The sequence below is a fragment of the Macaca mulatta genome, chromosome 8 (assembly GCF_049350105.2).
Source record: "Macaca mulatta isolate MMU2019108-1 chromosome 8, T2T-MMU8v2.0, whole genome shotgun sequence".
In the NCBI taxonomy this organism is placed as follows: domain Eukaryota; kingdom Metazoa; phylum Chordata; class Mammalia; order Primates; family Cercopithecidae; genus Macaca; species Macaca mulatta.
Window position 1 is genome coordinate 72,189,067 of NC_133413.1, and position 12,434 is coordinate 72,201,500.

Genomic DNA, 12,434 nt, shown 5'->3' on the forward strand with positions numbered 1-12,434 from the left:
TGTGCCATTGCACTTCAGCCTGGGCAGAGGCTCTGTCCAAAAAAAAAAATTCTCATTTGATCTTTAAATTGATCTTTAAACAAGTCAATCAGAGGTAGAAAAAGTATTTATCATTCTCATATCTTTAAGAAAACGAACACCCAGAATGGCCAAGTGATTTCCCCAAAGCTACATAACTAGAATGTGATGGAGGTAGGCTGACACCCACATTGGCTGGCTTGAAGGAAAGTTCTATTTCTCTTTGGCCATGTGGTGGCAATTCTCTTCCATCTGATTCATTTCATGTGGAATGTTCACGTGCCTGGGGGAAAATGCACTCTATTCAACTGTTGTTTCTTTTACACTTATTATTTTTTAACAAATCAAGAGTAACGCCTGAGTTTATTTAACAACAAAATCATTGCACAAAAATATCAACCTACCCTTTTACGGAGTTTTTCTGCAGCATCAAGTTCAGCTTTAATAGTCTTATCAAATTTATTTAAAAGTTTAGGCTTCTTTTTCTTAACTGAAAGAAAAAAGAGATTTTTATTTTTAACTTTTTTTGGCTGGAAATAGCTATTAAGCATAACAATTTACAAGTAGTGGGAAACCTGATGTTGGTCTCTACCATAGACCTGCAGGAGAAGGCACACTGCAGGCTCGCCTTCCATTTTCCCCCCTAGATGATGTGATGAAGCCAGTGACTGCCCAGGAAGACAACGCAGCCCTTACCTATCTGCTACTATATGTTCCTGGGGGAGTGGGGGGATACTATACTGAAACTCTCCAGGATACTGGCTTGGTTTCTGGGATGTAAATGGTGGGTATGACTTCTAAACTCTCATCATCAACTTCTTGGCTATGTCCAAAAGATTGTTTAAAATAGTTTTTGAATATGTTCACAACTTTTTCTGATACAGATAAAGATGAAAATGGAAGGCTCCTCTCAAAGAAGTCAAGTAAAACAGAATTTCTTCGTTTAGCATTCAAGGCCCTTCCAGTGCATCCTGGACTGACCACCCAGCTATGTTCCATATTTCAGCCAAAATAGACTGCCCCATGTTCCCCAAATAAGCTCTTTGTGCCCTTCCTTCCTTCCTTCCTTCCTTCCTTCCTTCCTTCCTTCCTTCCTTCCTTCCTTCCTTCCTTCCTTCCTTCCTTCCTTCCTCACTCCCTCCCTCCCCCTCTTCCCCCTCCCATCCCTCCCTCCCTCTCCTCTCTCTCTCCCTCCCTCCCACTCTCCCTCTCTCCCCTCCTCCCTCCCTTCCTTTCTTCCTTCCTTCCTTTTTTCTTCTTCTTTTTTTCTTTTTAAACAGAGTCTTACTATGTCACCCAGGCTGGTCTTGAACTCCTGGCCTCAAGCGATCCTCCTGTCTTGGCCTCCCAAGGTGCTGGGATTATAGGCATGAGCCACTGTGCCCAACCCGTGCTATTTCTTATGCTACTGCATTTAAATAAAAAGCCTGTGCTTTATCTTCTTCTGTGAAAAAAGTGCCTATCTTTCAACAATGAGCTCAAAACCACACTCCTTATAAAGTTTCTCCTGAAATCACCCACACAGTACTTAGTCCCCTGCTCCACTGTGTGCGTCCTTAAGTCCACTGCACCCTGCATATCTCTGTTTTGTGGTCCTTGCCACTAGGGGTTTTGTTATAATCCTTCATGCACTTATCTTAGTCCTAACTCTTGCAGGGTGGTACCATGTCTTAAATGCAGGCTGAATCCATTTATGCTTACTTAGCAAACAGTTTTTGGCTCTGTGCACAACCTCAGCACCCAGCAAACAGGAGCCCTTCTCCCGAAGGCAAGGCACACCCAGCAGGTGAGAGGGCCAGTCCTGCTGGTGCACAACTGGCAGTGCCTGCAGAGTGGATGGATGCAGAGCACTTCTTGGAAGCCCCAAGTGACAAGAGTGGAAGCTTGAAGGGTAAGTACAACGTTCTGGAGAAGAGGAGTGGTGGCAGGGAAGGGGGCAAAGCGGGATAGAGAGGAATTAAAACAATCAGAAGAGAACTTCCTCAATAGTCTGACAATAAACCTACAGACGTAATAGCTTCTTCCCTATCTTGTCACAAAGGAAGAGGGACTCTTCTTTCTAAGGTCCCCTCCCCGCCAACACACACCTGTCCTGTGCCTTCTGAATGTCTCCTCGCTCTCTTGATCTCTCATGTGCCCCCGATGGGAATTTAATAATGCATTATATAACGCCAAAATTTCTGCCATCTAACAGCAAACAAACAAACCAAGACAAACCTCAGCCTACCCTCCTCTACTTGCCATGCTCCCTCCCCTCCCCTCGGGGGGCACATCTTTGTCATGTTTCCTGTCAGCACTTTGGCTTCCTCACCTACCACATGGGCAGAAGCAAGTCTTCCAGAGGAGGGAGGGCTGTGGGGTTAAGCATCAGATGGCAAGGGTCTGAGTCCTAGCTCTGTCACCTCCAAGCTCTGTGACCTAAGCCAAGCTGGCACTAAACTTTTCTGGGTCTCACTTACCCTCTCTATAAAATTAGGGGTGTTTTTGAGGGTTAAATCAATATAGTATGTGAAGCATTTAACACAGTGCCTGGCATGCAGTAAGTGCTCAGTACCTGAGAGCTATTATAATAATGGCTACGGCTTTCTGCACATCTATTTGTTCTATTTCTTCCTATTTTACCTGGCCCCTCTACAGCATTTGACATGGTTGATGCCCTCCTCCTTCCTAGATGATCCCTTTCCTTGACTTTTATGTTGCCCAGTCTCACAGTTTTCCTCCTCATTCTCGAGCCTCTTGAATTTCTCTTTCTTGCCTCTGTAACTTCTTCTCTTTGCTGCTCCTTGAGATGTTATATTCTTCAGGGTCAGTCTTCAGTCTCTGTAGCAGCTTTAACTATTTAATTTTCCAACTGAGCTACAAATCAAGTAGTTCATTTTCTCCTGCATCATGAAAATTATAAATCCAAGAACCTACTGATACATGCCTCAAACTCAGTAAATAAAAATTATAATTTGCGATTCCTCACACATCTATTCTTTTTCATATTAACTTTATTGCAGAGAATGACACTTGGTTGTCCAAATCAGAAACTTGGTTATAAAAGGCAACCAAAATAAGGGCAAAGAAGAACACATGGAATCATCCTAAGGAAGATGGAATGGAATCACTACTATCTTTTTAGCACTCACTCTGCGCCAGTCAACGGGCCACCACTATACCTAGATATCTTTTATTTTCTCAACTTCCTGAATACAGGGAATTTAACTACATGGATAAGACCACTGAGGCTCCAAAAGGGTTAGTTACTTTGACCCCTCCCCTCTCTCATCCACATGGAAAGAAGGGGATACTTATTTCTTTTTTCTGAAGAAGAGGGAAGATTCTCCAAAACCCTTAGTCTCCTACCTCTCCCTACAGGGGAGGTGATGTGACTTAATCCACTTGCTGAATTGGCGGAAGGAACTTGAAGTTCAGTTTCACTCCTTCCCAACCTCTCAAGAGCATACATGCTGAGCTGAGCTGAGATGACCTTCTGAGAGCATTCGTGCTGAGCAGAGCTGTGAAAGAGGCTCTCACATGGAAGAACTACGGCTGCTCCATGCTGTGTGGAGCGGTGGGTATGTCCAATTCTGGGGCTCAGTATTAAGAAATCTGTTATTCCTGGTTATCCAAACCCCACCTTTCAATTCAACTTTCATTAAGTAATAAAGCTGACACTCTGATCACCTTTTAATTACTTATGCATTTGTAAAAAATTGCTACGATCTTCTATTATATTTTTTCGACCTTCCTCCTCTCTCCTCCCAGAAACCCTAATCCCTATATTGTTGAAAGCTATATGTGTCTAAGGCAGAGACTGAAAAAATAGTGAATAATGAGCTTTAAACTGCATGCCATTATATGTTACCATATATGCTGACGTGGAAAATGAATAGACATTTCACTGTGACACAGATTGATGGTGGTAGGAGCTCATGCCTTGTCATCTCAGCACAGACTTATGTCTCCCAATTGTTCATTTTGCTTTTGTAGAAGTGTCTATCAACAGAATGACAGTGAGACCTCCAGGAAAGCCTGGTGTGCACCTGAGTAGACAGTTTCACTGCGGGCATCACTAGTTTTCCCCAACATGTCTCTTGTGTTATAAAATTCAAGTTAAAATGATATTTATTTATAAGAAACTAAAAACTGGCAGTTTAGGACATCCAAAACAGTCAGCAGCAAAATTACATGTTTGTTAATGAGCAATGCTGTATCTTAGTGTCACAATATTTCAATAACAGCACTAAAATAGACAAAATATTAAAAATCTCACAGCATGTCACCATGTTCTATCTTTTCATATATCTTCATATTTGATAGCTTCTAACTATTGAAACTCTCTTTGAAATTCAAATTTTATCCTGACTATTTTTAAGTACACAGAAAGCCTGAGGCAATTTTCCAACTGTTAGAAACCACAGACTCACTCTTTCTTCTCATTCTGGGGAGGCACATGTTCTAGCTATAGAAATAATGAGTCCTCATTCAGGTTGGTGACAGGACTCTGGTGAACTCTGTCCAGCACTCTGGGCCTCAGCTTTCTCACCTACAAATGGGTGATGTGGGCTGCTTCTCTTAAGGTCTCTTTGAACTGAAAAGGCCTGTGCTTCTAATTTTCTGTATTTAAATTATGTTCATAGTCTTTTGAAGTACACCTATAAGGTACTAGAAAGAATTATTAATTTTGTTGAATTTGGATCTTTCAAAATGGTTTAGGAGAAAGCTATCTATGCTATATATAAATTAAAGTTTGTTTGTTTGTTTGTTTGTTTGTTTTAAATCACTGCCATTACAAGTGGTTGGCCCTTTTTCAAAAGCACAAAGAAGAAAAGAAAAAGGAACACTTACATTTCAAATCCTTACTTCCCTTGCCATGCTATGGTTGAAATATTAAGAGCAAATAAAATGGAAAAGAAGGAAAATAAAAGGATAGCTGAAGGTAGGAGGAAAACACTAGTGATGCATTTGTAGATATAAAAATTATGCTGACTCCTTTTCGTTTCCACTTAGTTCATGGAAGTTGTTTTTATACCACAGTCCATGGGGAGAAGTTGATCATCAATAAAAACAGACACAGAATCTTCATATTACTCTATGTCCTATACCCATTCCACTGAAAACAGTGAAGAAAACAGCAATTTCTCCTACAAGGTATACTGAAAAGCAACAATTTCCTAACTAGTCTCCCTGACTCCAGTCTGTTCCTATGTTCTACCTTGTTCTCAGGTTCTTTCTGAAACACAATTTATTCATGTCATTACATTGCTGAAAACACACCCATAGATCCCTAGAACATAAGAAATAGAAATTAAACTCACTGGGATGCCCTCCTAGCAATTCTGCTCCTAATTATGGACTCAAGAAAAATGAAAACATAAATCATGAAGACATACACAAAGACTTGTATGCAAATATTCACCACAGGGTTATTCACAACAGCCCCAAAGTAGAGAAAACCCAATGTCCATCAACTGGTGAATGAAAACAATCTGTGGTATATCCATACAATGAAAAACTACCCAGCAATAACACCAGTACCTGCAACAATATGGATGAATTTTAAATGCATTATGTTAAGTGAAAGTGGCCTAGTCCAAAAGACTACTGACTAATTCCATTTAGATAGCATCCTGGAAATCTGAAAACTGTAGTGACAGAAAACAGGTAAGTGGCTTCAGAGGCTGGGTGGGAAAAGGGGATAACTACAAAGGGCACAAAATAATTTGGGGGGTTGCAAAGTTCTATATGTTAGTTGTGGTGGATAAACTGCATCTAGATGTATATACATAAGCCAAAACTCATAGAATGCACACTATAAAAGGTAAATTTTACTGTATGTAAATTACTCCTTAATGAACCTGACTTATAACAAAAAAAGTCACAAGGCAAAGATAAGCTCCATGATTCTCAGTGAAGATTCTTACTATGTAGGCGTAATAATATGAAAAACTCTTGGGAATAAAAACAGTATCCTTTTCAAAAATGAAATTAAATTTAGTTTGAAACTCTCCAAAAATCTGTTGGGAGGCAATTCACTCACCCATGTTTAAGACACACTTACCTGCACAAAAAAAGGAAAAAACCCAACATGTGAATCTAGACCTAGCTAGGCCCTCAATTACATTGGAATTTTTTTTTGTATTTAACATCCCAGCTACCTTTTCTACTCTAGACTGTCCTCTTTCTTCCTAGTCACTAGCCTTCCAAGCACCCTACTCTTGAACTACATCAAAACACTGGCCGTTCCTCAGCGTGTCACTCTGCCCACAGTGGAGGGAGACCTAGGACTGTGGATTAGAGCCCATCTTGTTCATCGACTTGTTTATTCACTCAAGAATTTGTTAAAATGCCTGTTTTCCAAAAACTGTGTGAGGTTCTGAGAATTCAACAGGATCTTTCTTAAGGAGGTTGTAGTCTTTTGGGGAAGACATAACTGAATAATTAGTAGTTAGAGGAATGTGTGCAATTATAAGGGTGAATGAGGAGTGCTACTGTTTGGAAGGGAAGCCTTCTTGGAAGGGGAAACTAAAAACTTCTGTATACCCAGGGAGAGGAAGCATTCTGGGCAGAGGAGAGAGTATTTATTTTGTAACTCAATCACAATCAGGAACTTGAATCTTTATTATTAGGTTGTTTTTGTTTGTTTGTTTTGTTTTGTTTTTAATGTGAAAGGCTAAAATTCCTCTCCTGGTTGGATGCTAGGGTTTGGTGCCATAACATAAATTTTCTTACAATAAAAATCTGAGCTTTCTAGAATTTTGGAAAGCTGAAGGTATAGATATTGCTCAGGGATCCCAGACACTGACTTGCTTTCTCTGCATGTCTGAGGAAGGAACTTTATTGATGCTGAGCCTGCTTCAAGGGCCAGTAGAATCCAAAGTGCATGCTCTGGGAGTATAAAGTTTTTTCAAGAGAGGATATACATACTGACTACAAAAGAGCAGTGGCATAGCAAGAACTGGGCTTTTGAAAACACGCAAGACAGAGAGTGGAAAACTGTGGCTCCCATCTGTACCAATGAAGGACTCTAGATGGCCAGGGAAGCCATGAAAGGGACATAGCATCTGCCCTGGGCTGCCATTTTGCTTCTGATACAATTTTTTATGGCTAATTAAATAAGGACCTTAATTTAACTCTCCCTCTGTGTGTTTGTGTGTGTGTGTGTGTGTGTGTGTGTGTGTGTGTGCATATTTCTCCTACCAGCCCGTCTGAAATGCTATACTTATTCAAGGAAAATAATGTGCACCTTGAGCTCTTGCACAGTTGCATTTCTTTGAACCAGCTTTTGCCTTTCACAAATTGGCCCCTAATCTCCATTTTCCTCTTCTATTAATTTCCTTTCTATAGACTCTCGAATATGGCATGAACATTGACACTTCTGTGATTTTTCTCATGGTGTTTTATCTTCCTGGAAAACCCTTTCCTTTATTTCTACCAAAGAATATTCTATATTTTAACTGTTGAGACCTAGTTTAAATGTCATTTCCTCTATCAAGTCTAAGACATCTTTAGGCGGAAAAGAATCTCTCCTATGGTCATATAACATTCTATTACTATTACTACTGTGTTCATTACTATTTCTAGAAATAGTGAACTCTTCAGGCTGTGTTTATGCTGTCAGTATATACACAGTGCTCGCTCAAAATCTCCCCCCTCACTCTTACCTTCCTCTTGCTGGAACACGCGCACGCACACACACATAAACACACACACACACACACACAGAGGGAGAGTTAAATTAAGGTCCTTATTTAATCTCCTTGCTGGATTGTTAATTTCTGAACTGTGTGACTTACAATTTACTTCCAGCATTTGGCACACGGCCTGTCCTATAGAAAATCCTCAACAAATTTTCATGTTTCTAAAGGCATGAATGCATGCAGGCATGAATGAATCAAGACATTCTAGAAGGGGATATGGCAATGTCGATTTGTAATTGGGCATATCAGCTGTCTTTAAAAAAATCAGAAAATTATAAACAACCATGACAGAAAATGACCTGAGAGTTGCTTGCTTTATAAAGAGTTCAAATCCAAAAAGTTTCAATAGACAATAATGGAGGGGCCTGAAGAGGAAGATTTGAAAAAAAAAAAAAAAGAAGCAAGATCCTTGTACCATAATCCCCACTGAAGATCTTGTAGGGAACACTGACATTTATTCTACATCTTATTCCATGTAGGTTTTTCAGTATTTGAGCAAATGGGGACACACATGGCAGAATACAAGGCACAACTAACAGTAAATTCTTGGATTGCAAGGTCCCGCTAATTTTAGAATAACAAAACCTTCCCAAAGCAGCTTGCTGTTATGTTCTGAGTCACTGCTTAATGGTTTAGCAATTCTGTGCTGATAATAATAGCTGACATTTATTGATCACTTAAGCCTTCTAGACATGTGTGACTCACCCAAGGTGCACAAACTGTAAACAGTAGGCACCAAGACTGAAGCTTGGGGTTGTCTCCAGTAGACTCCAATGTCTGTACTCTTAACCATTTTGCTGTATCTTTGGCATCTGGCCCAGAAGTCAAGAAACTAGGGTGTTCCTAAGAGTTTTAAGGGTGATGACATAGTGAAATTAAGTATTAGTATAAGTATTATTTGTGTAAAGGAAGTAGTTGAACTTTGTATTACTTGTCTGTAAGGATAAACGCAGTTAAATAACTATAGTAATTTTCCTTCATTTTGTGTCTCAAGACGTAGCATTTAGACATTACACAGACACATCCTGGCTTGGTAGAAGGACCAGAGTACAAGCCCAGAGGCCAGTCTGTGAGCCTCAGTTCCGCTACTTCTGAGGCAGCTTGCTTAATTTTGTTGAGCCTTTGTTTTTTTCATCCATGAAATGGGGAGAATATCTGACCTACTTCCTACTACTGTAAAGGAAAGTCATGGAGCATAAAACATCATATAAATGTTAATTATGACTTTCATCTATAGTATCTTATTTTTAGTTACTTTAAAATTCTGTTCTTATTAAATGGGAAATGTTCCTGACTCTTTTAAATAAATATTTAAGCAGTTAATTTTTTAAAAAGATCAGATTTTTTCTATGATCAGACATTTCCCTGGCAGAGATTTTGGGCAACTAATAACTTTATCACACTACACCTGTATTCAGTTTGGATTTTGAGTCAACAAAGGATTAAAGAGCTTTGAGGTCATGCTAAACTTCCCCTGCTTCCCAAACTCTAGTACGTATTTTTAAGCAGGATCACATAAAACATTAAATATTGCTTTTGGCTATGGTAATCTAAAGGTGGAATTTGATGAAAAATAATCTAAAAAGCAAAACAATTTAAGGGAAGGAAAAGTAAGACTAAAATAAGATATTAAAGAAAAAGGTGCTCATATCTGACTAAGATGTGGTGTGAAGCTTCAAAGTCATCATATAAAGCAACCTTACTGCAATATTATTCATAGCAATTAACAGTTAACCCAAGATAGGATCCCTGCTTATTTTAATCTTCCTTTATTAGAATTGGAAGTTAATTCTGCTTTTCTTTTTAAAATCACCGATAGATTTCAATAAAAGAAACATCACTCTACATTTGTCTGACAGTGAGGTAAAGCTCTAAATTAAGGCAAAGGGTAAAAAAGAAGAAAACATGCAAGAATTCAAGAATCCCATGTTAGAATTTTTGATGAAATGCTATCTGCTAATCACAGGAAAAGCAACCCTGAATCTATGAGTGTTCCTACAGGCGGGGGACGTGGGTAGGAGCCCTCAGTTATTTTCTCTTTCATTTAAAAGTGGGAATTGTGCAAGGTATTCCCTACTGCGATGCCTCACACTGGGGTCGGAAATAAATCTGCTCTCATGTTGAGAGAGAGACATGCTATTTGCTGTTGAGAAACCCAATATGTAGACAGTCATGGAGGTGCTTCTGGCAGGAGCCTTTGTTTGTATTATCACCATGTGAGAAAGAAAAGCTAATGTGTTTGATCCAAAAATAGCCCCTTCTGAGGCTTTTTTCTCTAACACTATCTACTCTATAGGTATTACCGGAAGAATAAGTAAATTTGGGCAACTCTTGAAAGACACTCTTACCAAGGATGGCACACCCTTTCTTGCCTCCTACAGCTAAGAATAATGGACTTATGTGTTTTTCAGAATTAAATATCAACTATATACTAGCAGGAGGTCAATATTCAAAGCTTAAACCAAACAGTTAACAAATATTTTTCACGGAGAGATGCTAACTAATACAACCCAGTAAACAGTATATAAAGGGCAATTGTTTTCATCTGCTCCCACTACTGAAATAACGTGAGATTCTGCTGGGAGCATTCAATGGAGACAGCAAGTATTCCAGGTTATTACATGTAGTTGGCTGTCTCCCCATAGGGTTATTTTTATAAATTATACATCACTCCCCTTCTAGAGTAATAATCCTTTAACAGATGTGACCCCATATGTTAAATTAGAAATTTTAGAGATGCTAAGTGATGTGTTTTCTAGACATAACAGAAAGCCCTTCAGTGCCAAAGCAGTCCGCAGCCTCACCAGCAGCAGTGCCAGACACTGAATCTTATCCCCACACACACTGTTCCATGAGAGAATAGCCACCTTCCTCAAATGTTATTTTAGATAAAATTCTAATAATCTTGGTGTTCTGTTTCTCTAGCTCTTAAGTTATTACAGGTAACAAGCTAACAAGATGGAGTGAGGGTTGTTTGAAGCAGGTATATACTCAGCAGCAGATACAAGCTGACAGACTGAAAGTAAGAAAGTCAGAAATCAGAAATAAACCTGAAATAAACCCAGCTTAAATAGCACTACAACATGGGTTAAACTGTGTAGACGTAAATGATGCCAAACACTTCAACAGTCCCCAAAAGCATCACTGCATGGTATTATAACTGATGTTCATTAAAATAAGCATTATAGTCTCCAGTCATCAAGGAATGTTAAATTATTTGCACAACACATTTTTTAAATGGGGAACTGATTTAAAAATACTTTAGAAAATATCACCCAAATTTATTACTTTTGCTTAAATGATGCTTAAAATTATCTAACATCATCTTTAAATAACTGTTGCTATGAAATACTGATTTCCCAGTGATGTCAAATGAAATAATAATTTCTCAGCCCAGCTTGCATCAGTGTCTCCTAAAGAGCCTGAAACAGAACAGATGTTCCCAAACCCCAGTACCAAAAAAATTGCTACAGGTGATTTTGCTCTGCAACATTTCAGCTATATGTAAAGATTAGTACAGGAATCCCGTTTTATCCACTGTTTTGCTTTTCACAGTGTCAGTTACACATGGTCTACAATAGTCCAAAAATAGCTGAGTACAATACAATAAGGTATTTTGAGAGGGAGACCACATTCATAACTTTTATTACAGTATATTGTTATAATGTTTCTATTCTATTATCAGTTATTGTTGTTAGTCTGTCACTGTGACTAATTTATAGATTAAGTTTTGTCATAGTATGTATGTATAGGAAAATATGTAGTATATATAGGTGTGGTATTTTCCAAGGTTTCAGGTATCCACCAAGGGGTCTTGGAATGTATTCTGTATGGACAAGGGGGGACTATTGTATATATTATATGAATGATTAATTTCAGTATTTTTAAGCCTATGTCTGATACTGTCTTATTTTTCTTTTGATTGTTTAGATGTCAACAGGATCTATATGTTTGACTGATGTTTGTTCAGAACTCATATTGACTAGCTTTCATTATTATAACTTTTAAGAAAGAAATTCCATGGAATTCATATTTTTTAGATATCATCTGAGATTTCACCAAAATAGAGTAGATACCTTTAAATACAACTTGAAAATCACAATGAGAGAAACCCCAAGAGTATCTTTAGAGTTTCTCCATGTGCTATGAGAGTGAAAACCTGACATTACAAAATTGATTAACCTTGCTTTATAGTAGCGGTGGTAGGCATGATAGGATGACCACAAACTTTCAACAAATAACCCAACTGTGAAGATCCTGGTCTCCAGAGAGTAAGAAATAGTTAAGTTTACTGGAGCAATAGCAGGATGATGAAGTGACAAACTATCTCTGATATATTACCCAACAGAGAAAATACATGTTTCAGTGGGAGGTTTCTCATTACAGACAAATGAGATTATAGATCAGTAACAGAGATGTAAATCTATTATTTATCGAAAAACAAAGCCATTGCCTTTCTGAAAGAGAGGTAGTGAAAAATAACATTAAAGAAGAGGAGGATGTTATCTTCAAATACTAAGGTTGAGAGTAAACTTAGTAACATTTCTAAATATTTCCATACTATATATGAAATGATGACTTGCAAGAAACTGTATATCAGGTAATAAAGGTCAGTGATCTCTGAGAGATAGGGATCACATTTCTCAAACCAGTGATAAAAGAAAGATCACAAAAGCAGAAAGAGAGAATAGCCATGTCACACACAGGGAAATAAAAATAAGAATGGAATGG

The 12,434-nt window shown here is 38.4% G+C and overlaps 1 protein-coding gene across 41 annotated transcripts in view; it reads right to left on the reverse strand.

Annotated features, from left to right (window-relative positions):
• Positions 1–12,434, reverse strand: part of ASPH (aspartate beta-hydroxylase) — a 216,355-nt gene that overhangs the window by 75,069 nt on the left and 128,852 nt on the right. For all 41 annotated transcript variants that reach the window (XM_077943677.1, XM_077943676.1, XM_077943679.1 and 38 more), the window contains one exon: positions 423–508. In XM_077943677.1, the coding sequence (XP_077799803.1) occupies positions 423–508 (86 nt within the window). The remainder of the gene's footprint in view (positions 1–422; positions 509–12,434) is intronic.